Below are 25,208 nucleotides of genomic sequence, written 5' to 3'. Positions count from 1 at the left end.
TTTATTGTCTATAGTGACAAGTGTATACTCATTGGTTGATTGATTGATTGATTGATTTACTAATCGAATTGGTCTTTTTAAACAAATAAGGTATATGTAAGTTGATTTATCGGCAGAACGAATGGGGTGGCCGTTGTTAATAAATCTCTCAAAATTGATACGAGGCACTAAGGAACTCGAGATCAGTCTGTAATACCTTCTCTGTTCTAGGCCATAAGCAACATTGATTTAATATATTAGAGTATGACCTCTCATGAATTGCATATTGCAGCAGGTAAGAACAATATTCTGAATTACAACCCAATTTGTATTTATTAACCAGAATCATTTCAATCATTGTCGGCCTGGAGAATGTTCTCCCTTTCCGTTACAATGGAAACCAGTTCATCTATCCCAACTAGAAGCTTCAGTACCAGAATTTCTTCTTCATCGTCTAACGTGATAAACGTCTTACCACCATTGCTATATTTCTGAATTAAATATACTGAAACAACACTTTTTTTTTCCAGGCATGCCAGTGGGTTAAAGAATTGTACTTCAATTTTTGCTGATGATAACATGAAACAAATTTAGGCTGTTGTCAATCCAGACGAGCCAGACAAAATGTAGCAATGATTTTAAGAAGTTTATCGAGCCAGGTTGCCAGAGATGGCGGTTTATTTCTACTAAACTGGTTCCCATTGTAAACAAGATTGCTATCTTCAATGTCCATGATCGATTTCACTCTATGTTTGCAAAATTGTGCAAACATATATTTTTTTGCATAGATTTAAGCAACTTTCTGTTAAAAAATGAGGAAACCCAACACGGACACCATGTACTTACAGTATTAAAGTCGCAGCCAGTCGAGAAGAGAAAAAAACGGATAGAGACGTAGTAAAGGGAAATACAGCGACTTGGAGTCGCTTTAGCACCAAACAGTTCCATGAATTAGAAACGGAGACACTATCGACCAGAGGAAACCTAACGAACAGCTAACAAGATGAAACACAGGTGAACCTGAAAAACTACTATCATACGATTGTTAAATGAAAAAGCATAATAAGTCTGATTTGTAAATGGGCAATAAGCTAAACAGAAGAAGTAGAACTTCCAGTGAAGAAAATACATGTATATGTTGGCAGTGAGTGGGATGGAATATATTGAAATCATAATACACGAACTTAATCAAATTTATTTAGTTGTGCCAGAGAGTCATTCCGAACATACGTCTTGAATGTCAACATGTAACCAATATTATCATTTTCCTGCATTTTCGATACGTTAAACCTTGAAGAGCACAGGCAGGCGTTAATGGGTGATGTTCAGTGAATCGCTACTCGTAATTGAATACGTACCTGAATCACTGTTTCAATTATTGTTACATATTTCTGTTAATCGTTACTGTTTATATTGATATTGTTGCTGATTTTGTTGGTTGATTAATGTACTCAAGTTATACATGATGTCGGACTATCCAGCCTGTCGTGATGAATTATTCATAAGGTTACACAATGGTATTGCATAACCTAGCATTACAACACCAACTCCAGTTTCAACCATTCTCTCATCGACACATACACACCACTGCAGTATGGCGTCAAAAACTAGAACAGTCATCTGCCTGTTTAGGACTGATCTTAGATTGCATGACAATGAGGTAAGGATTCTGTACTTTGGTATTTAAGATGTGAAACGTTTTATAGCTGTAATAGAAACCCGCTAAATTAATGGCTGTGAAACCATACATTCAGTCTATCTCGTTATACTAGCTCTGGGAAGACATGCCGAACCTCGTAGCATATACACATCCAGAGCTACACCACGTACATGCTGCTCACCAATGTTCATCATGCTCAGTTCGGTAATTATAATGAAATACACAACAAATTTCGTTCTGTTGTGAAAACACAGCCTATAGGTTTTGCACTGTAAATCTAACCTGGTGGGATATTCGATGCATGGTCAAGGTCATGACGTCACCGTGATGTCGGTATGTAAGTGATAATCATTGGTCACAGCGGCTAAACCTGAGTATGAGCCTAGACCTCCCGAGCAGTTGAAAGTTATTCGTCCGCGGTGGTAAATGAATAAATAAGTAGTTTCATTAAGTGCGGTACATGTACGTATACACATGTGAGACGAATGATGTGTTGATGTTAGGAAACCCATCAATTCACTAAGAAGACATTACCATTTCAATTAAATTTACGTCCATGACCTAATGAACCATTTGTTCTTGCTGAATGTATCGCCATTAGCACAATCATTAGTGCATGTTCTGAATATAGGTGTTTTTCCTTTAAATGGTGAGAGGTCTGAAGGTATTTTTACTCTATGCAACATTTGTTAGCTAGGAATAATTGTTTTCTTTAATATTTATATCTAGGTTCTTCATTGGGCTTTTAACAATGCCGATTATGTAGTACCTTTATACTGCTTCGACCCAAGACATTACAAGGGCACCTATCATTTCAACTTTCCCAAGACTGGACCTTTTAGATTCAAGTTTCTAAGAGAAAGTGTGTCTGATCTCAGACAGAGACTCCGATCTGCCAATAGGTGAGTTTCAAGGATGGAAAAAACTGTTTTTGTTTGCAATTTTAAAGATACTGTTTACGTAATATGTTTAGGTGTAATTTGTTACTTTTCATGAAGACAGAAAACAACTTGAAAGTAGTTAAACTCGGATTTCTTGTAATAAAAAAGTATGTTGAAATGAGGTAGTGTTAGTATTAATTGTGTACACTTTAAACATTGTTATCTGTTCTTTTCAGTGGTTTAATTGTCAGGCAAGGTAAACCAGAAACAGTCATACCACAGCTGATTGAGACGATTGGCAAAGATCATGTCACGGCAGTAGCATTCCAAGAAGAAGTTAGTAATTTTTATCAAAATATATCTATATACATTTAAATTTGCATAAAATATTATCAGTTGTACTAATCAGTTTTGACGCCTTACCTCTTGAGATATAACTTTAGATGGCGAGGTTATAATGAAAACTGAATCACAACATTCAAATGTAACCTATTTAGTTCATGAGCAACCCTCTTTGTTCTTCTTTTCAAGTTTCAAAATAAATGTTGTTCCTGAGAAAATAGATTCACAAACACACTGTTTTCAAATCATTCAGTCGCATATTTCTTTCCATTTTAATGTTGTTGGTCGTTGATTTTGTCAATTTTCTTGCATTCACTAGAAGTAGATACACGTTTATTGTAGCCTTTGTCTGCATCCATATAATCGTGGAATCAAATATTCAACTAGACCGTCATTACTCTTAAAATTCACAGGCAACAAAAGAAGAATTGGATGTAGAGACTGCTGTAGAACAATGTGGAGTTCCCATCAAGAAGTTTTGGGGTTCTACATTGTACCACAGAGATGATATACCATTTAGTGTTAAACAGTAAGTCAAAGATTTTACAGTACTAGTTATCTATCATATAACTCCTAGTTTGAACCATTACATAGACAATGGAGGGGCAGTATGTATGTATGTATGTATGTATGTATGTATGTATGTATGTATGTATGTATGTATGTATGTATGTATGTATGTATGTATGTGTGTGTGTATGTATGTATGTATGTATGTATGTGTATGTATGTATGTATGTATGTATGTATGTATGTATGTATGTGTGTGTGTAGATGGATGTATGTATGTATGTATGTATGTATGTATGTGTGTGTGTGTGTGTGTGTGTGGATGGATGGATGTATGTATGTATGTATGTATGTATGTATGTATGTATGTATGCATTCTGTGCATTCCCTCCATTGTCTATGTTTGAACATTGCTCATTTGTGTTATCAGTAACTTTTCGTGTCAACTGTGTACCAAATTTTAAAAATGTTTGAAAGTCAATTCATAATCGTCTATGAAAATAGCAAACAACGTTGATGCACACCAAATTAGACCAGGCTATATTCAGACCTAGTTTTTGTTCTTAGGTTGCCGAATGTGTATACAGAATTTCGGAAAAGAACGGAAGCCAGGTCCAGAGTAAGAAGTACAATAAACTTAGCCAGCACACTCAAACCACTGCCAGAGGGATTGGAAGAAGGCAATTTGCCAGAAATGGAAGATTATGGTCTGAAAGGTGTGAAAATATTACATCATAGTAGACCAAAAAAATGAAATAAAAGGAAACAAACTGATGATAGCCCTTACGTACACGATCACCAGAATGCATTGTTATTATTATTATTATTATTATTAGTATTGGTGTTGTTGTTGTTGTTGCTGTTTTATGCAAATGCTTAATAAAAATCTTGCTTTGAAACGTTTTAAAATCGTTGGGGTGTATAGCCCCTCCACCAACGGAGGGGCTATCGGTTGTGCAAGTGACTTTCCACATAATGTTGTGATATTAAGTAATATTCTATGTTTTATCTTTAGCTCCTGCCTCTGACCCAAGATCGGCATTTCCATTTGAAGGTGGGGAGACAGCTGCTTTGGCCCGACTTAATTATTACCTATGGGAAAGTGTAAGTATAAATGAGACTTTGTCACGAGGGACATGTTTACATACATACATACATACATACATACATACATACATACATATGTAGGCGTACATATGTAGGCATATTCATTCTTTCCTTCATTCAGGATATAATTTTTTTCTAATTGTGTATTGGTAGGACTGTGTGTCGAGTTACAAGGAAACACGAAATGGAATGATCAGTGCTGATTATTCAACAAAGTTTTCTGCATGGTAAGTAAATGAAGTCACTTTAATCGAATTGTTTTTGGCTTGTACCATGTTGAACTTCACCTCTTCAAGATTGAAATCTGACAACGTCATAAAAACAAGACTTGAATTGATATAGGTAAAAATATGGGCATGGATAACCATTAAGATTTTCCCTATCTAAACAAAATGAACAGAATTACAGCATACTCCTAACAACAACAATGTTGTTCTAGATCTGAACCATATACACATATATCTTGCAATGTTTGTTATTTCTTGTAGTTCTCCTATCATCTTCATCTGCGCATTCCATTGAATTCTACTATTATCTTATTCACAGGTTGGCATTAGGGTGTATTTCACCCAGAAAAATCTATGAAGAGATCAGAAGATATGAAAGAGAGAGGACATCAAATCAATCTACTTACTGGTAAACATGGCAACATTTCCTAGTTGATTTACTTAAAAGGATATCAAATTTCACTTACAAGTGGGATTGGTCTTATTTACTAAATGACAAGAGTTGCATAAATCATAGAACATTTCATCAATGCAAAGCACCACATTTACACAGTCAAGCCTATGTATTTAGGAGTTGATGCCACGATGCAAAGAATGATGTACAGTATACACAATAATGTACATGCAGGGATTGAAGTCTCGAAGCAGGAGTAAGGATTCCTTAGTAAATTACTTATACATACGAGTATTATAACAGCTATTCTGTCTCCTACAACGAATCGGTTACACAGGTACTAGCCAGTACCGTTCACTTTACAAGATTCCTAATCTTATTCTTTCAACACAGGGTTATTTTTGAGTTACTTTGGAGAGATTACTTCAAGTTTGTAGCTTTGAAGTTTGGAGAAAGACTCTTCTACTTGAGTGGTGAGAACTTTACCTTAAACTTTTTGAAAATTTGGTTTTATCTGAAACGGAATTTATTGTTCTTGGCAATAACAAATCGACAGTCATATCACATCACTGCTGACCTACCCATTGTTAAAATTAAACAGCAACTCAATGTTCACTGCAGCTCTGGTTCACTGGTCATTATTCAGACAGTTTTCATCCCATAAGTGATAACGTAGCCATAAAGTCTCAAGATATAGTATAGACCTGGTTTGAATTCTTATTTTTGTATTATAGGCCTTCAAGATAAACACATTGAGTGGAAACAAGACGAGACGTTGTTCAATGCGTGGAAAGAGGGTAGGACAGGTGTACCGTTTGTGGATGCTAATATGAGAGAAGTGGCAACCACGGGTTTTATGTCCAATAGAGGGCGTCAGAATGTTGCTAGTTTCCTCACAAAAGACCTTGGACTAGACTGGAGGCTTGGTGCGGAATGGTTTGAATACTTGCTGGTAAGTAAACTCGACCAAGAATTGTTTGGTAAGTCTGCTACAACTTTAAAAACTGTCAAACAACGTTTGAGAGAAATGGATATTCGTGCAATATGTGTTTCTCATAATGTAATTTTACAAAAATATGTTTGAAAATCCCTTAATATTAAAATGAACAGTACCCAAACATATGATTAGTTTGTTGTTATCGACAAAATCACCATTGCTGCTCGTGATAATGACTTATTCATTATCTTTCAACAGATTGATCATGATGTAAGCAGTAACTATGGTAACTGGTTGTACAGTGCTGGTATTGGCAATGATCCAAGGCAAGATCGGAAGTTTAACATGGTGAAGCAGGGATTGGATTATGATGCACAGGTAAACCTTATAAAGTAATCAATCATTGCAGAGGTAACTCGTGTGACTTTCTGTTATCTCCTTCTGTCAAAGAATCAATATGAAAAGGCAGTGAAAAATATAAACTAGAGATGCAAACATATACCTTAGATGTATACAAGTAGTTACTATGTATGATGATAGTCCTCTTGTATATATCAGTTATAGTTAATAAGTGTTAATATTTTCAACAGGGTGACTACATTCGTCTGTGGGTTCCAGAGTTAGCAGGTATAAAGAATGGTGACGTACATGCACCATGGAGTCTGAGCAGTGCAACTTTGTCACATGCAGGTGTTACCCTTGGAGACACTTACCCAACACCTGTTGTCATGGCACCCGAATGGAATAGACATATCAAACAGTCCGTAAGTGTAACCTTACGATATGTTTACCACAAAAAAAATGTATGTTGAATGAAATAAAAAGTCGATCTGATATGACATTTGCCACTTTCAATATATAAAATTTAAAAGCAAGGAAGTGGACATACAACTATACAATGTTGTATAAAACCGCAGAAATTGAAATCGGAGATGGTGTACCTAATCTAAAAAGGATTAACGACACTCATTATATACTTCATTTTTTTCTTCCCTCCTAGGGTAAAAAAGGTAAAGGTCCAGCTAGATCTCCACCCAAACATAAGAACAGAGGCATAGATTTCTACTTCTCAAGCAAAGGTGGCAAATCACAGTGAAGAAACGTACTGAGAGTCACAGTGACAGACAGATTGAGATATTGATGGTTTAAAATGCCTAGATCTGATATTTGGTTGACTAATACCGTGGGTATATTACAGTAACATGACATCAAACTGAGATTTGATGGATATACAACTCGTGTTTTGGTGGACTAATACTGTCTGTGGGTATAGTCAAATGACATCAAACTGACACTTGAGGGATACACAACACGTGTATAGTCGACTAGATTGTATGTCTTTCCTATTCATTGAAGCCTTGATGACTTCTAGATACTTTCACTTAAAGCATGCACGATATTACTCATATATTAAAGATATCAGTTGTGAGTTCCAGGACGATTGGAACAATATGGGATTTGTCCGCATGTTATTATTGTTGTTGTCGTTTTCAAAACTAATACGTTGAAGAGTCAACGATCACTAAACTTGTTGTTTTCTTAATATTTATTTTGTAATAAACATTTACAGTAAAACACCAAGATATTCCTGTTTGTCGTTAAATCTATACACACAATACATTATATGTAATTCACCAGATGTCATTTGAAGATTTTATTAATTAAACAATAATGTACGCCCTCCCAGCCCATAATGGACGAAAGCAAACTTTGAACGACATAATGGGCGAGGCGACAGCCAAGCCCATTATGGAGTGCAACGTTTGCTTGAGTCCATTATGGACTGGGAGGGCATACATTATTGTTATTATTTTATAGTTTTGCCAATTCCAGTGAATTTGTAGACCGAGAAACGCAAAACAACGTATAATATACACAGCGCTGAACATCGTCTATCATGTTCGGCCCGGAAGCTGAATACTAATCATAGCGACACACGTACGTACACGTACACACACATATACACTTCAATGAACTGCTGTGAAGACAAACTTGTTTCATGAATGCGTTGTATTTTTAAACAGTGGAAATGACAATCATAAGTAACAACATACATTTCGAAAAAATACCTAGTCGTATGAAGAAACAAAACAAATAAGCTTGTATTGTTATGCTCGTTCCGGGGCCGCGATGCTCAATAATGGAGTACATTATCAGTAATAATGTACAGCGATGACGTCACAAAATTCACTGGAATTGGTAATGCTATAATATAATTGTATATAATGTAATGCATTGAATAATCTTATGAACGTTTCTCATAAAATATGAAATTGTTGATTTACAAGACCGCAAAAGAACAAATCAGATGAGCAGTCAATTTTCGATATTGAAAATTAATATTTTCTGAAATTATACTGAACATTGCTGTAAACCTGAAACTGTGACAAATAGTTGCATTTTGAATGACATGGCGAAAAGGTTATTTTAAAATTACACATTTCACGAAATTCTGACAAGGTATGGGACAACCATTAATGATTGGACCCGCGCCACCCTATACTACAGATAAAGAATTCATCTCAAGAATTCACAATACAATTGGCCCTAAAACACATTATATGAAACAAGCTATCACCAAATCTGTCGTTCGTTACCAGTAAATGGCCATGATTTGTGGAGGTTGTAGAATTTACACCCATGCCCCTCCCCCTCCCTGAAATACATCAGTAATTTATTCGTTATGCGTGACATTATCAAGAGATTAATATGTGTGCACTACAACTTGAGGTTGGGAAACGCCATCCGACAGAATAGGTACATATCTATTGTGATGCTCGGGACGAACATTCTGTACTTTCTATCTAATGACTAATGTCTTTCAAACACGTCTCGGTTTATGAGCTCTTGAAAAATGACACCAAATGCTGGGACTAGTTGGCATTTGAATATCGAACTCAGATACTGAGCAACCAGATATTAGGAAACTGAATCCAACATACTATATTTTATGAATATGTATATGTAACTGGTTTGGTCTTTCTTTTGAATGATATGAATCCACATCCAAAACAATGCAGTTATATATTTATTTATTGATTACACGTAACAAAACCTTGGGGATTTGTTAAAGGTACAAATAAAATAAAATTGGAAAAAAAAATCATAATAATAACACTTATAGGCTTTTCAAAAGTAACATTACACATCATAATAAAGACTACAAAACAAAACAAGACAACAACAATAACTATTCAACGAGTTGAAACATAATATTAATGAAAAAATAATAATGAAGGGTAATTAGACATTTCAAATGATATATTATAAGTATTTTGTAGGTGGTGCTCCCTTTTTATATTACTCAGTTTGATATATTTTCCAAGTGCGATAATTAGATTTTTGTTGCTCATTATTTCTTTAAATTGTTGTTCCTTTGTCAAGTTTCTGTAATTATTAATATGTTTATCAGCTTCACTAAAGAGGTCATGCCTGAGTAAATTATACAGGGGACACTGTAATATAAAGTGTTTTTCATCCTCTACAAGGGTTGAGTTGCATATTTTACATAATCTGCTTTTAGCTGGTATTTTGTAATGACGACCCTTTTCAATTTCAAGTTTGTGGTCACTTAGTCTGAATTTACAGATTATTTATCGCAATTCTGGGTTATTTAATTTTTCTAGATAAGGTTCAAGCTTAAAATCTAATTTAATGAGTGTGTATGTTCTGAGTTTGCAGTTATTATTTCCATTTTCCTCTGTGTTATTTAAGCTGTTTTTCCACTGTGAGATGAAGCTTGCTTGTTGCTGATGTTCAATGTTGATCATTTGCTGTGTTTTTATTTTTTTACTGATTTCATTGACTTGTAATTGATTTATGTCACTATTAGGTAGGTACAAAGTTGTGGATTTGTACCAGGTTGTCTTTTTTTCTTTGTTGAAACTGAAAGCTTCTCGTAATATGTTGTTTTTTGTATTCATTACATGGACGAGATATTTTATCGCTTGTTTTTTCACAAATATATCTAATGGAAATCTTCCGAGTTCCCCATAAATCCCCATTTTAGTGGGTTTTCTTTGATACTCCTAGTATAAACCGACAGAAGTTAACATTTACAGTTTCAATTGGTGAATCTTTGCAGCACTCATCACTCCATATGTCACACCCATATATAGTCTATCAGCTAGCCCTCGGATGTTCTTCCGATAAAACACGACACACAGCCGAACAACGCTATCGAGGATGGAACATTTCGGGCAGGCCCTCACATGCGAACTTCGTTCGCTTATAGTTATAGCATCGAAAGAAAGCCCGAACGTCTAGCAGCAAGACTAACCCATATACAACTATTGGTCTTATTAGTTTATCAAATATATCTAGCATTAATTGTGGACTTAGGGACCGGACAGAATTTACGGCAGGGGGGGGGGGGCTGGGGAGAAATTATCTCTGACTTGGTTTTTTTCCTGGCCCCCCCATCCACTGTGACCAAAATTTCACAGCCCCCCCTTTCAAAAGTATAAAAATTTCATGGCCCCCCCCAAAAAAAAAAAAGAAAAGAAAAAAAGTGCATAATATCCTGCCCCCTACAATAACTAAAAAGAGTACAATTTTTTTTGTTACTGTAGCACAACTGTAATATTTCTTTTGGTACTACTATTATGGTACTATTTCAGCCCAAACAACTTAGTAGTTGTAGAGGAAGTTTCAAAACTATTACGCTCTGCCACTGCGGTATAGAGCACTGTCTTAGCAGTTTGATACTCACCGAGTTATATATATATATATATATATATATATATATATATATATATATACATATGTATCCTTGATGGTAATTACACACTGAATCTGTTTCCACAGTGCTAAAATGTATGTATGTATGTATGTATACATATGTGTGTGTAAGTGTGTGTGTGTGTGTGTGTGTGTGTGTGTGTGTGTGTGTGTGTGTGTGTGAACAACTTGGAGTATATAAGAGTAATTTAGGGTGTATCAAATTAATCTTGAGTAGTGTTTTTATGCTTCACTAAATAGGTACATACAAACGTACACACTTCCATTTTAATACATAAATGAAAGTGTAGACATTCCATATTAAAGGCGATATCAAGTGCTATCTCATGCAATGCTAAATTTTCTAACATATTAATTTTTTTCAATGACAAAATATTTCACGGGCCCCCCCCCCCTTTCAAACCATGAGAATTTTCATGGCCCCCCCTTCAAGCCTCCCATTTTTTTCATGCCCCCCCCCCCCAATTTCTCCCCAGGCCCCCCCTGCCGTAAATTCTGTCCGGTCCCTTAGTATAATATATAATAGGTTAAACTTTAACCTTCTCATAATACTTTTATACAAGAATACTTTTTTACGTAAGAAATCACGTGGACAGAGTTCTCATTATACATGCGAATCGATTTCACTGTCCTCAGTTGATAAGATTTCAGGTAGAGGAGGTCGCAATCATTTTGTCTGCAGTAACGTGTACACTATGGCATCTAAGGAAACCATCATATGTCTGCTTAGAAATGATTTGAGACTGCACGATAATGAGGTGAGTTGACTTGAACTAGGCAAAACATGCCACATGTGGAAGCATGAGGTCGACAACATCGAACTGAATAATATCTTCGCAAGCAAAAACGTGTTGACTGTTGTGTAAGCTGAACTCAAGGTCATTTCGTCTTTACACAACATGCGATAAACCATAGAAAGGCACAGTATTTCAAATTGACGATGTACAAAAATGAGTGTTGACTCTGGTGTGTTTATGATTGATGAAATGACTTTAACTGTGAAATAACTTGACATCATGATATTACATTTTAGGAAATGCGTGACACTGTGCATCTATATCTTTACGAACAACGAATTATTACACTTTAATTACACCTAAACGGCAATACATTTAATAAAGAGTAAAAACATCTACAAAGAAAGTGTCAAACTCCATCCTTGTATCAATTGGTATATTATAATCAATTGACGACCAGTGTTAATACAATTTACCATTTCTCCATTAGTTGTATGTATCCCTTTTGTTCAATACCTAACTGGCTTCACTATGTCATGCATGTGAGCAGCTAATGCAATAATCCGACTCATCTAAAAAGACGACCAAATGAAGTACTTTTACCAATCTCTCAAAGCATTTATTGATTTACTATGTATTATGTAAAATACTAGTATCAAATGCATTTATCTTGTTCTGTAACTTGTTTCGATATCATTACACTACTGGTCAATCTCTGAATCTTTGTCGTTGGTCTGTGCACTCGCTGGTCCCTGGATTTTTTTATGATAGTCAAATTTTCCTTTCCGTGTTTGTGAAAAAATTATTTAGAGATTAATCACTGGATCTAAAAACAATATTTGGGCTATCAATGTAATTAAATTTAAATGAACAAAGCGTTTGTGTATTTTATTCTTTATAGTCCTCATTGTTATCCTGATGATGTAGTTTATGATTACACTATTAAAGAATGAATACATAGCTCCCTCTTTTCCCACACACAGGTACTGCAGTGGGCTAACCAAAACGCGGATAACGTAATACCTGTTTATTGCTTTGATCCGCGAAATTACGAAACGACGGAGAATTTCCATCTACCCAAAACTAATCCAAATAGGTTAAAATTTCAACTTGAAAGTGTAAGGGATGTGAGGAAGAGTCTACAGAATGCGGGGAGGTGAGTGTATTCCGGTTACCTTAAATTTCATCCATCAACAATTGCAATACTGAGACCAGCCGTCTAGTCTGTACAGCCAGATGTCACTTTGGGAATTGACCTTGAGTGTGTGTTTGTCGTCAGTTGAATATCCTAGAGTTCATTCACCTTTGTTTTGAAAACAGGCCTTGTTCAGTTGCCTTTCTGTATAATATACGAGTGTGATCGATTCTATAGAAATATGAGCCCATCTTCTTGATACATGGATGATCAATTTTTGAGTTCGGATGCAAAATTAATGAAATATGCAAATGGGAGAAGAAATAAATTGTATAAGAACTAAAATTATAATGACACTTGTCCATACACATCAACAGATAAAGTCACGATCTCAAAGCCAAATATTTCCAGGTAATGATGACCTCGCCAGCAGTTATGTAACTATGTAGTCCACAAAAGAGATAGACGGTCTCTTGCAAGGGACACTCTAAACTCATGATGGAAGTTTACAATAACCACTTCTTATAATAATAATCTTTATTTATACTGGATAGTTCTTTAAGCATTTAAACTTCTTTCATGGAACTCTATAATTCGAACATTCGGTGTACACGAAAAATGGATATCAGTAGCTAAAATATTCTATAAACTAATACATTTTTGTCCCTACCAACCATGAACACGTCCATAGTAATTGTAAAAGAGATGGCTAATTTAGCAAACCGAGTCTTTACACATGTAATACTAGTATGTCTGACAGAACCAGGTATAATTTGTATTCTTTTATTTGATTTGTATATTTCAGTGGACTTATTGTCAGGAAAGGAAAACCTGAAGAAATTGTTCCCGAAATTATAAACGGCATTGGAAAAGGGAACATCAAAGCGGTAGTATTTCATGAAGAGGTACGGTTACTGTAATAAATGGTATTATACAGGCGGCATATGCTTCACTTCATAATTTACAATAATATTATTTCGAACGAAGCAGAGGGTCGAAAATTACGAATATGCATATCATCCCTTTTTGAAACAGGAACGCTGTATTTGAAAATTGGATGCTTACAAAATGTTTGTTTACTTTATTTACGTAATTTGTTTATGTAACCTCAAAAAAAGTATATGGATGGCTCATATCATAGTCTGTCAGATGATACTAGTAAAACAACTATGCCTGACTTTATCATTTGGTCTGCTACGTCTCCGTAGGCTACAAGCAGAGAACTTACTGTGGAATCAGCCTTAGCAAAGGTCTGTGGAGTTCCTGTCAAGAAATTCTGGGGTTCAACTCTGTATCACCAAGATGACCTGCCCTTCAGCATTAAACAGTCAGTATATTTTGTAATCTTCACATCAATCTTTATTTATGATATATCCATATTTGGAAAATGTCATTAATTATGCAAGTTACTTATGAAGATATAGTTATATAACATTTTAGTTATACTAATTATCACAAATAATTCTGGAAATTATTTAATTTATATTCATAGGATGTTACCAAGAGCCTGTAGACCCAGTTCTTGCGACTCCGGGACGATAGATATATAAAGTTTCATCAGAATTGGCGCATTAGTTATTTTTAGATATTTATGTCCACTGACGGATAGACACATACATACAAACTCGCATAAACAGGCAGACAAAGCTATGACACACAAACAGACAGACAAAGCTATGACACAGAAAACAGACAGACAAAGCTATGACACTACCTTCTCTTACGAACGGTACAAATAATAATTTGCTTACTATGAAGCTAGTGAAAGATAAAATGGCGATGGTTGTTCATTTTGTCAAGATCTGGGTTTATTTTAACTAAAAACTCTGCAAAAAACTTTTCACATTTTTACTGTGAGTGGAGAAATGGTTCTTGTCTTAGCATTTGAATGACATGTGTGTTATGTTATACTGTAGACTGCCGGATGATTTCAGAGAATTCCATAAAAGTATAGAAACCAAGTCGAAGGTTAGAAGTACAATCCATCCCATGGAAAAAATGAAACCTCTCCATGGCGGTCTTGAACATGGCGAACTACCAACTATGAAAGACTTCGGATTCAAAGGTATATTTATTACTATGGCTATAAGATTATGATCGTGTAAAGTTGTGATTTTAAGGATACCTCATGGACAAGTCTGTGTTTTTTATCCTCATATAAAACATAAATTTTCTAACAAGTTTACGATATGATGGCCCCAAGTAATTGTCTACACCATGATGTTCAAATGATATTGTGTATTTCAGAGCGTTCACGAATATTTAGCTCCGCGAACGGGAGTTGGACAGAGATCAAATGTTCATTCCTACTTGCCTCTGTTCGGTAGCAGTATTTCTATGGATGGATTTGTAAGAAACTTTGTACATAGATGTAAGAGACAAAACAAACGATTAATTAGATTTTTGAGGTGATCAGATTTCAGATCTGTATTTTTAAATTGAGGATATAGCATTACTAGAATCATCTATCGAGTATAGCCCTGAGAGTTTCCCATTTTGCACAATACCTTGGTAATAGGAGAACTGCTCAGAGTTGATGGAGGAATTAACAATGACCAGTCCGTTATGACAAGAGCGATAAATAATAAGCCAATAATTTTAAAGTAATATACCTTCTGTATCTGCTTTGCCGACTTCTAATATTTTATTCATTATCTGCTTCTAAAGATCCCAAGATTGATCCAAGATCAGCCTTTCATTTTGAAGGTGGTGAATCATCTGCCTTGGCCAGACTTCATTACTATCTATGGGAAAGCGTGAGTTATCAGTCACCTTGTTCAGATAAATGTATTATTTGTGAAAAGGATGGTGTATGTTACCTGCGAGACATAATCATTTTTGAAGTTCAAACCATTCTCGTACTGCTGAGACCTCTCATGGATTCAATGTGACATTGTCAAATAATTAATTATACTTGTTTTTATCCACACGTGGTTCCAAACATCTTTCTATATTAAATCACAGACAGCGAGGTTTCTCCTCTCTTTGTAACCAGACTGTTATAGTAGGAATCTGCTTATTCATTTTGTAGGATTGTGTTGCCAAGTACAAAGAAATGCATACTGGTGTGAACTTACCCGACAATTCTACAAAGTTCTCTGCTTGGTAAGTACTATATTTAGGGAGTCATCGCTTGGTAAAAGGTCAATGCATAACCTATGACGTTTGCCGTTCACGGACACTGGACGAACGAAATTGGTTACATATAATTTACCTTGGCGAATTTATTTTGTTCTTACATGTACATTATTTATCTCTGTCCAGTTCGAGGGTGTATTTGTTTAAACTCAGACCATTGTGAGGTTTAACCAAACCACAATGTTTTACATCATTCTAGGCTGGCTCTCGGGTGTATTTCACCAAGGAAGATATTTGAAGAAATACATAAATATGAAAATGAACGGACTTCCAATGAGTCTACACATGGGTAATTTATTCTGTTTAATAAAAATATTATAGAATGGATGTATATAGAATAATGGAATACCTTAGGATATAAGTATGACAAAGTGTGTAGTTTACTGTGGCATACTTTGTAGTTACTAGTGCACTATGACAAATTAAAGTGTGTGTTTACTCAAGTGCACAAATATTTTGAGCTTTGACTGAAGTTGAACGGAACTTTCATATTGCTATAACGCAACTACATGTATCATCTTCTCGAAAATACGTATAACTTATACTTCTTATATATATATATGTATATTAGGTTTCAAGAAAAGACATAACAACAACAACAACAACAACAACAACAACAACAACAACAACAACTTCAACAAATTCTACTACGACTTAAAAGTAATGATTTTGCACTAAAAGACTCACTCATTCAATGCAATGCGTGTTCTGTAAATAATGATAAATTTTGTAATTTTCTTCATACGAACCTAATTTTACATAACATTCCGGTTCATAATATTATTATTTGTTGTTACAACACTTTAAATATTTCCACAACACTAAAGCCCCTATTGAACAGTATTTTACACACACACTTAAAACATGAACACAGAACAGAAAACTAAACTCCTATTGCAAGTGTCAGATGAACGGTGGATTTTTTTTATTTTTAGAATGTAATAATATCAGTATTCTACATGTTATTTATTCATACTAGAGTCATCAATGAATTATTATGGAGAGACTACTTCAAATTCATCGCCTTGAAGTACGGAGACAGACTTTTCGAGTTGTCAGGTATGAAACCGCGATGTGTGATAGAAACACATAATAGAATATCCATTGAATACCGAGTATTGAATGCAGAGGGTGAATCCTAATGACCTGTGATCTGTTGTTGGTCTAACCAGTGGAATGTAATTTACCAAAATGGTGCCCATAAATTATACTTATATATATATCTGATTCAGTTATTTGAAATTTGAAATAATTACAATGTGTGAAATGTGCCTATATCCTATGACATTCAATGTATACTATAGGTTTAAGTGGTAAGAAGATTGAATGGAAACACGACGACAAACTGTACAGTGCATGGAAAGAAGGCAAGACAGGTGTACCCTTTATAGACGCCTGCATGAGAGAATTAGCAAGCACATCGTTTACGTCAAACGAAGGTCGTCAGGATGTTGCTAGTTTTCTAACTAAAGATCTCAAATTAGACTGGAGACTGGGAGCTGAATGGTTCGAACACTCTCTGGTGAGATCGCATGTAAATTACACAGAGAAAATAGGACATTAAATTCAGATTTCTCTTACCACTAATGCAGGTGAAATCCTAATTTGTTACAGTTTGATATCGGAACTCCATCGTCTATGACTTTCTTTCTTCTGAATATCACATTTTAATTGTTCATGTACTACATTAATTTTCATACCTATCCCGGAGTCCTATAAAAACGACCAAATCGACTGACCTAAAAAAATAACGAGTTCTTTCTTGGCGTCTTATTCAGATCGACCATGACTATGCCAGCAACTATGGTAACTGGGTGTACAGTGCTGGTGTCGGCAATGATCCAGATCAAGATATGAAGTTAAATGTTGTTGAACGAGGATCTGACCATGATCCACAGGTAACTCGTTATATAATTGACTTGTCAAAGTCGCATTCTACTTTGATATATTTTTGTTAACGTATCGTTTTGTTGAGTACGTTTTCCACCTTTACTTTGTTTTATGACAATGCCTCGCATAATTCATGACAAGGGCAAGTTAACACATGACGATTTCGACTCATCTAGAATGTAGTATCGGGCTCAGTAAACATAAGCTTAATGATTTTGCAACTTTCAACAGGGTGACTACATTCGTCTGTGGGTTCCAGAGTTAGCAGGTATAAAGAATGGTGACGTACATACACCATGGAATCTGAGCAGTGCAACTTTGTCACATGCTGGTGTTACCCTTGGAGACACTTACCCAACACCTGTTGTCATGGCACCCGAATGGAAGTGATGACTCTATATAGGTATACATCTTTGTCCTTTTCAAATTCTAGTTGGGGTTGATTGCATTGTAATAATTTTAGCATACAGTGTATGGTCACATAGTTCTTCCTTAATAGTGTAATTTTGCAGCAATATTGACAAACGAGTGTAGAACCTATTTTTGCAAGAGAAACCAACGTAGAAATATCATTTCCCAATGAAGTTTCCTGAATTCGAATCTATGTTATTTCAAAAATTTCAAAAATTGAAGTTAATTTTAACAAAGGCAGATATTTTATTCCCCCTTTCTCATTCAAGATTTACATAATGATTTTCATATTTGATAATCGTCTCTTTTTTTTCCCCAAGTGTACCAATGAAATGACAAAAGAAGTGTGTGTACCAGATCTAGTAGTCTGAGAAGATGACAAATATATTGTAGTGCAGTAAATACTCTTATTAAGGTTTCAAAATTCGGATTACGCATTCAAAAAAAGTGGTTACTTCTGTACTTTCAAGGACCCTCGAAATTGATAGATTAATTCAAATTACATGACAGAAAAGTAATTTGAAATTTACTTTGAAATTCATCCTTTCAACATGGTTTCTATTGATTTATTGAACTTGATGCAATTTTTTTTATGAGTTGTTGATAGTAGTAAAATTATATGTAAAGAGTGTGTCGGGTTCCTATGTGAAACTTGCACACAGTACAAGGTATCATTCCAGGTGAGGTCCAGTTGCTTGGTTTACAAACAGAGGTTTTGATTACATAGATGAGACATTACCTTAAATAGTATGTAACTGAGGTGATTGAATTGAATTGAATTTTATTTAGTTTGAGAATAATTAGACACACAGTGAGAAGTTGAGCAGATAGTATATAACTGAGTAGTCTGTAAGGTACGCCATGACGGGGCGCCCTCACACATTAGTGTGAAAATAAGTTGACATGGAGTGAGAAGTTGAATCTGCTCCAGTGTCAGTCTTTGGAGAAATACAGCAAATACGAGATTAATTTTAGAGTCAACTCTAAATCATCTATGATGTTGATTATATAAAATATGACATTTTATAATTTTTCCTCGACATCTGATTTGGACGAATACAGTTTCTATTGTTATTCTTATCTTTGTGAATCTATTCGACATAGCTCACTTTGGTCCAGTGTCTGTTTGGGATTATTACAGTTGCAATTATGGATATAATTTCTTGTGTTTTTGCACAATTTCTGAAAATAAATATTAAAGAAACAATGATTCTGTAGTAGTTTTTTTTTTTTGCATACTTGAAAAATTTAGGCCCTACCTAATCTAAGCTCCATGGAGTTGTAGCACAACTGACTACATTGGAATCCACACTATTACTTCACAGAAGGCAGTCAACTTTAATAGTTGGCAATAGCAATTGCCATAATCATTGTTTTGATAGGGATGTCAGAAATTAGAATTTACCCTCCTTCAAATTTTGCAACCTGCTGTATAAATGGGGACTGGTAGGAGAGAGGTTGCTTTATGAAGGACATAACCTTCCGTGCATGAAGTGGCAGCAAGGTTTGCATGCTTGTCAGGTAGGTGAGGAAGAGGAGGGAGGAAGAGCAAAGGGATGCTTGTTGTTAAGGTCTGTGCTTGGGGTAATTGTTGTAGTCCCCTCCCCACTCAATAATATTACAAATATATGCATTGTTATAATTGTACAAGCTCTGGATTGGTAAGATAAAAATAGCTGTAATTTTGGAAATTTTCACAGGTTGTGAAACAAATTGATAATTGTATGCTAATCAGAGTATCTCATTTTCATACAAGATCTGCCTATTCATGTCTGAGAAATGGCTGCTGACAGACACACGAACACACACACACACACAGACCCTTTGGGCAGTGACTGTTGGAACTCACAAATATGAAAATACCAAATGATACTTTTTGAAATTTTCAATTTATTTCTTTGAAAACGGGCTTCCTACAAAGTTGCCAATTCATAATTAGGAGTGAGAGATGTCCTTATTAAAAACCTTAGTAGAGTTGTTCATGATGTTCTATTTCACACTGATACATCATCTCCCTGGTACAAATCTCAAAATTACACACAAAAAAGTCCTTTAGTTGTCATAATTTGCTTTCAATGAAAACCACTAAGCACCATGTGTATATTGTTGACAATTAATTCCAACATCAAAGCTTTGTACTACTTTTGTAGTCCTGTGCCATGCACCATCATCCATCTTCAATTGACTATCACACATACACATATGCAGTGCATGGCATGCATTTCCATTACACAAAGCACAAGCACTGCAAATAAGATGAAGAATGACAGACAACACTAAGAAAGACATCCCAGCATTGTCTGTAGGTGCCACCCATTCCTCAACACTTCACTGCTACATACTATATATTGCATTGCTATGTGCTATTGCAGCTGGTCACCTTCTGTATAGAGTCTTATAAAAGTTGGCTTTTAGAGCTGGCCATAATGTTCTGAGATTTCTCATATACCACTCTCTATTATAGTCTTTCAGTTTCTGTTGCTGATCATTTAAAAACTGTCTGTAAAATTTGGCCATTTCTTCTGCAGTAAGAACATACTTTGTTCCATCTTCATCAGGCAATGGATCTCCAACTTCCTTTTCTTTATTCGCTATAAATTCTTCTTTCGCCTAAAATACAAGAGTTCTTTTAAATGACAATTCATCATTAAGTCTTTGATATGCCTACAATATTTTGTGTGTGTTTATTTAGAAGGAAGTAAAACTACAAACTGGGCAAATGTTGGTTACTGTTGAATGGATATTGTGAATTCAGTACAAAAATAAATATATTGGGGGTTTCAGTTCAACTCATTGGTCAACTGTATAAGTGCCACAAAGTTTTCATGTCTACTGATACAATTATATAAAGTCATGAAATTCAGCTTCCAACACTTGAGTTACTATATGAGTCTGTAAGATAGACCATATTGAGTTGCCCTGTCAGCCACCATTACAGTGAAGGCAGGTGAGATTGGAACAGTGTGTTGTATCTTATAGTCTCATTATACAGAAGAATTAAAGCTGCACTAGATGCTACTGGAGTATTATTTCATCGATCAGAAAACCAACAATATAATAACTGAAAATTGTCAAAAAAAACAATAATTAGACATTGTACATGTTGAATAGATATCAATTTTATCCATAAGCAGTACATTAATCAATTGAAATCATGATTAAGTTGAGGTTGCTGACATTAGGGTGAGAACCCAAAAAATCAATTTGATTGGATTTATTTTACCATATTATGTGTACAGCTACTCAAATATGTTTAAATCACAAGAGAGTCAATACAGTCCAGGGTGTAGGATATTACAAGCAAGTCATTTTATCTAAAAAGTTATAGTTTCAGCTAGTACAGAGTTTAATAATGCATTACCTGTCATACTCACCTTAATAAAAGCAGCGTTATGTTTCAACCAAAACTGATGATTAAATCTATCATTGTCTTCTCTCATTAATCTGTATCTTTTCTCAGCAATGGATTCATTGTCTGGTATGTAATATTTGACTTGTCTAATATTGGATAGTTTGTGTGGAGGACCAATCCAATTCTTTCTTTGTTGTCTTCCTAAGGGTGTCACAGTCTCCGTGTTACCACTTTCCTGTCAAAAGATGAAGAAGATATGTATAGTTGTAATATTTTTTTTTAACATTTCATCCTCATTGTTCTAATTTCTCCACCGGTGGAGGGTCTATGCCCTGCCCAATGGAATGGTAAATGTTGATGTGCATTACGAAGAAAGGAGGAAAGAAAGAGACAAACAGACTAAATACTAGCAGTTTCTTGATATTAAAAATCCTATTTAGCCTATTCATCAGACATGTACATAACCAAATAGTACAACATCACCGACAGTTTATCCCGGTTGTAGTGCTGATCACCATATACAAGCACAGGGACACGTATTTTTTTCTTTTAGTTTTTCTTGTTTACAGGCTCAAAATATACTGACATTGTGAGTTGAATTTATTTGTTAGAAATGTCAGAAATACTACGTGTCCCTGTGCCCATAACTCCCGTGCACATACCTTAACATTGTTACATACGCAGCGAATGGAGATACCGTTAAATCTAAGTAATCTCCCTGTGTACTGAGATACACTCATTTCGTTTTATAACCGATAGAAATTGGCCGCTATGCACGAATTCGCTCACACCGCCATCCGTAAACACAAAAGATAAACACCTTCGTGCGAAACGTGCACCTACTCGAGCTCCAGTAACCCGGAAGTGATACGAATACGTTCCCATCATTCCCTGAAAATGGCTGACGAAGGAGGTAAGTTTGATTTCTGAATGGTCGTGTTCTTTCTGTACACGACTTTGCTATGTCTTTGGTAAATACTAATATTTATACTTTGTACCAAATAAAAACATTGATATATTTTTGTACAGCTTGATAATCAGCTTTGTACTTAACTTATCCGACACGATATCATTGTTTATCAAAATGTTCATTTATTTCCGATTTCATTTTCAAAACAATCGACTGCACTGTACACATTGAATCGAAAATGTTGATGATAACGAAATAACTGGCCCAGAATCCAGTCTTGTGTGAAGGTATGGCTCTCGCCTTTCGCAATTTTTGAACCAAGCTACATGATTGATTGTGTTGGAATGAATTGCAAACTTTGACTACTGCTAAGCTCACAGGTACTCGAATCAATCTGTATGATTTAAAAAAAAAATATGTATGGTAAGTAAGTCTTTATATTTACCATACATATTTTTAAAAAAAATCATACAGATTGATTCGTGTACTAAGCTATATGCAACCTTGGAGTAATTATACTGACAGATAATTACTCCAAGATGTAACCTAGTTATCACAGACTCAATAATATTTTCCAGTTATGAATTGTAACACCAAACAAACTCATTCACACCATCAACTGTTGATTATAGTTGAACTCAGACCTTATTCTAGGGTAGACGTTGCATAGACATCTATGATTCTAGTACTACCATAGTACCAAATACATAATTGCATTTACTTTACCAAGGCAGTACATATAACCTTGTGTCAGTGACGGTGATCTCACAATTTTTGTTGTGTTTTGATAGACAGAAGTCGGTCAAAACACAAAAAGAAGAGGCATCGTACATCAAGTTCAAGTTCTTCTACTAGTTCAAGAAGTAGTAGTTCATCAAGATGTAGTCGAGACTACGACAGAAAAAAGACAAAGAGGCGAAGACATTCATCCAGTAGTAGTAGTAGCAGTAGTAGTAGTGATAGACAAGATAAGAAACACAGGAGAAGACGATCACCTTCATCAAGTTCAGGTAAACACATTCTCAAAATCCAGTTTTTAAGTTAGACCACTCAATGGCATTACTTCAATTCACACCAATTACACATAATACCCCATTTGTGTTTGTGGGCTATAAGCTATATAGCTGGAAGTGTATTGGGTTTGGTATGGTCTACATTTGTTATACTTTCATTTTCAAAAAAAAGTATGAATGTCAACAACACATGTACCCCCACCCCACCTTGGGTTCCAAATTTAAAAAGAAAAAGATCAAATTTTTATCAACACTATTACTGAGTTAGTCTGTAACATATCATGGCTGGTATGATGTACCTGATAGTAGATACAGGAGTGCCACATGAATGTTGTATGGTAAAGACTGCCAAGTATTCTTGCAATGCTAAAATATAGTTCTAAATATAATAGTTCAACTATGACAACCATGTGATATTTATGCTCTCTGTTACCATGGTGTCATTTTACATTGTTACACACATATAAATATTAAAGTTCCATATTGTCGCTTTCTTTAGAAGAAAGGAGGAAAAGGAAAAAGAAAGAGAAAAAGAAAAAACGAAAGGTAATTATTTCATGTATCCCTGTACTGTTGAGCTGCTCATCAAGTTGGTGTAAGAGAAAAACATATCTCCTTGTTGTGTATGTATCTGGGTATTGCAAGTTGAACACTTCCATCTCATGGCAAATCAGTTCAAATGGAAATACGATCAACTTTCTCCTCAGGTGTTAGATGAGATTTTTAAAAAATTTGCTTTCCCAAAATGGGGTGTACTCTGATTATTCTGGAAAGAATTTTGTGATGAAATATATATAGCCTTACTCTTAACACTTTTTTTGTAAAATTGTGAATTAATTTGAAATGACATGATTCAATACTTAAAGATCAACTTGCATAGAGTATCAAAAATTGTGTACAAAAGACACATTATGTCTGTGATCAACATCGACATATGTGCACTTTCATATTAAACTGATGTTGTCTTTATAATTGCTGTGTTTGAAACACTCTTTGTTATACATTTTATTTTTAAATTTAGAAAGAGAAGAGAAAGAAGAAGAAAAAAGAAAAAGATAAGGAGAGGAAGAAAAAAGGAGGCCCAGTACAATTATCACAGGTACACGTAATTTATTTATGTGAATGTTTACAATGGAGATGAACAAACAATTGTCATGGGGGGGGGGGGGGTGTTATCTTTGGATTTAAGACAATGTGAATGTCTTATTTAAGTTTCTCTTACGTACCAGAATTCTTTTTCAATGTTTGTTTTCTTGGAGATGGGCAAAACATGATAATCCATGGTGGTTTGTTCTCTTCCTGCAGTTCATGAAAGAACGGAAAGAGAGAGATGAGATGCGAAGTGCTGTGTCAGGCCACAAGATTAAAATGAAAGTCAAGAAAACCAGTAAAGACAAAGAGGTACATAATGCATTCCTCATTAGGACAATGATCTTTTAATATGTATGGTACCAAGCATTTTTTACGAAGTACTAGTATAGACACATTAGATGAATGTTGTAGAGTGGACAGTGTAGGTGGCGGATCAACTCGTCCCAATTTCAACTCGTCCCATTTCAACTCGTCCCACTCAACTCGTCCAATTTCCAACTCTTCCCAATTTCAACTCGCCCCATTTTCAACTCGCCCCAACTCTTTACAATATAATTTACCTGTGCATATATGAAATCGAAGCTAGTAGTACTCAGTTTGGAGGGTATGTGGTATCTTGTATTCCACTAATGATGTACCACTTGCACTGTAAACACATACTACAATACTTTGTTGCATTAAAGTAACTCGGGAGAAGAGACACCACTCCAAAATCCGTACGCGCAGAAGTCGTAAGCATGCCAGTCACTAATA

The 25,208-nt window shown here is 35.1% G+C and overlaps 4 protein-coding genes across 4 annotated transcripts; 3 read left to right on the top strand and 1 right to left on the bottom strand.

The window, feature by feature from the left end:
* The first annotated feature begins 1,573 nt into the window (after positions 1–1,573).
* On the top strand, positions 1,574–7,133 carry LOC144446304 (cryptochrome DASH-like). Its single transcript, XM_078136055.1, has 13 exons — positions 1,574–1,639; positions 2,369–2,541; positions 2,757–2,856; positions 3,276–3,391; positions 3,940–4,088; positions 4,388–4,476; positions 4,633–4,706; positions 5,026–5,115; positions 5,494–5,573; positions 5,835–6,052; positions 6,296–6,415; positions 6,628–6,801; positions 7,038–7,133. The coding sequence occupies exons 1-13, from the start codon at positions 1,574–1,576 to the stop codon at positions 7,131–7,133; spliced, it is 1,545 nt and encodes a 514-aa protein (XP_077992181.1).
* Positions 7,134–11,472: 4,339 nt separating this feature from the next.
* On the top strand, positions 11,473–18,067 carry LOC144446293 (cryptochrome DASH-like). Its single transcript, XM_078136044.1, has 12 exons — positions 11,473–11,535; positions 12,498–12,670; positions 13,455–13,554; positions 13,858–13,976; positions 14,566–14,714; positions 15,317–15,405; positions 15,681–15,754; positions 15,987–16,076; positions 16,767–16,846; positions 17,092–17,309; positions 17,566–17,685; positions 17,909–18,067. The coding sequence occupies exons 1-12, from the start codon at positions 11,473–11,475 to the stop codon at positions 18,065–18,067; spliced, it is 1,434 nt and encodes a 477-aa protein (XP_077992170.1).
* Positions 18,068–20,002: 1,935 nt separating this feature from the next.
* Positions 20,003–22,287, bottom strand: LOC144453600 (COA8 family protein Y39B6A.34, mitochondrial-like). The gene is made up of 3 exons (XM_078144923.1): positions 22,103–22,287; positions 21,463–21,675; positions 20,003–20,698 (listed from the first exon to the last, which is right to left on the bottom strand). Exons 1-3 carry the CDS (start codon positions 22,178–22,180, stop codon positions 20,465–20,467), a joined length of 525 nt encoding a protein of 174 aa, XP_078001049.1. The 5' UTR covers positions 22,181–22,287; the 3' UTR covers positions 20,003–20,464.
* Positions 22,288–22,337: 50 nt separating this feature from the next.
* LOC144446281 (uncharacterized) lies at positions 22,338–24,803 on the top strand. Its single transcript, XM_078136034.1, has 4 exons — positions 22,338–22,353; positions 23,142–23,360; positions 23,863–23,909; positions 24,669–24,803. Exons 1-4 carry the CDS (start codon positions 22,338–22,340, stop codon positions 24,801–24,803), a joined length of 417 nt encoding a protein of 138 aa, XP_077992160.1.
* Positions 24,804–25,208: the final 405 nt, after the last annotated feature.

The sequence above is a fragment of the Glandiceps talaboti genome, chromosome 2 (assembly GCF_964340395.1).
Source record: "Glandiceps talaboti chromosome 2, keGlaTala1.1, whole genome shotgun sequence".
In the NCBI taxonomy this organism is placed as follows: Eukaryota; Metazoa; Hemichordata; class Enteropneusta; family Spengelidae; genus Glandiceps; species Glandiceps talaboti.
The sequence above is the reverse complement of the archived record's forward strand: the minus strand, read 5'-3'. Positions and strand labels throughout refer to the sequence as shown.

What these genes read in the sequence shown, in the direction of transcription:
- LOC144446304 (XM_078136055.1), top strand. Translation starts at nt 1,574, where the DNA reads ATGGCGTCAAAAACTAGAACAGTCATCTGCCTGTTTAGGACTGATCTT. An exon ending in AATGGTTTGAATACTTGCTG is followed by an intron (nt 6,053 to 6,295) that starts GTAAGTAAACTC and finishes ATCTTTCAACAG; the next exon opens with ATTGATCATGATGTAAGCAG. An exon ending in ATAGACATATCAAACAGTCC is followed by an intron (nt 6,802 to 7,037) that starts GTAAGTGTAACC and finishes CTTCCCTCCTAG; the next exon opens with GGTAAAAAAGGTAAAGGTCC.
- LOC144446293 (XM_078136044.1), top strand. Translation starts at nt 11,473, where the DNA reads ATGGCATCTAAGGAAACCATCATATGTCTGCTTAGAAATGATTTGAGA. An exon ending in CGGTAGTATTTCATGAAGAG is followed by an intron (nt 13,555 to 13,857) that starts GTACGGTTACTG and finishes ACGTCTCCGTAG; the next exon opens with GCTACAAGCAGAGAACTTAC. An exon ending in ATTACTATCTATGGGAAAGC is followed by an intron (nt 15,406 to 15,680) that starts GTGAGTTATCAG and finishes TTCATTTTGTAG; the next exon opens with GATTGTGTTGCCAAGTACAA.
- LOC144453600 (XM_078144923.1), bottom strand. Translation starts at nt 22,180, where the DNA reads ATGAGTGTATCTCAGTACACAGGGAGATTACTTAGATTTAACGGTATC. An exon ending in GCGTATGTAACAATGTTAAG is followed by an intron (nt 21,676 to 22,102) that starts GTATGTGCACGG and finishes ATCTTTTGACAG; the next exon opens with GAAAGTGGTAACACGGAGAC. An exon ending in ATAACGCTGCTTTTATTAAG is followed by an intron (nt 20,699 to 21,462) that starts GTGAGTATGACA and finishes CTTGTATTTTAG; the next exon opens with GCGAAAGAAGAATTTATAGC.
- LOC144446281 (XM_078136034.1), top strand. An exon ending in ATCACCTTCATCAAGTTCAG is followed by an intron (nt 23,361 to 23,862) that starts GTAAACACATTC and finishes CGCTTTCTTTAG; the next exon opens with AAGAAAGGAGGAAAAGGAAA. An exon ending in AGAAAAAGAAAAAACGAAAG is followed by an intron (nt 23,910 to 24,668) that starts GTAATTATTTCA and finishes CTCTTCCTGCAG; the next exon opens with TTCATGAAAGAACGGAAAGA.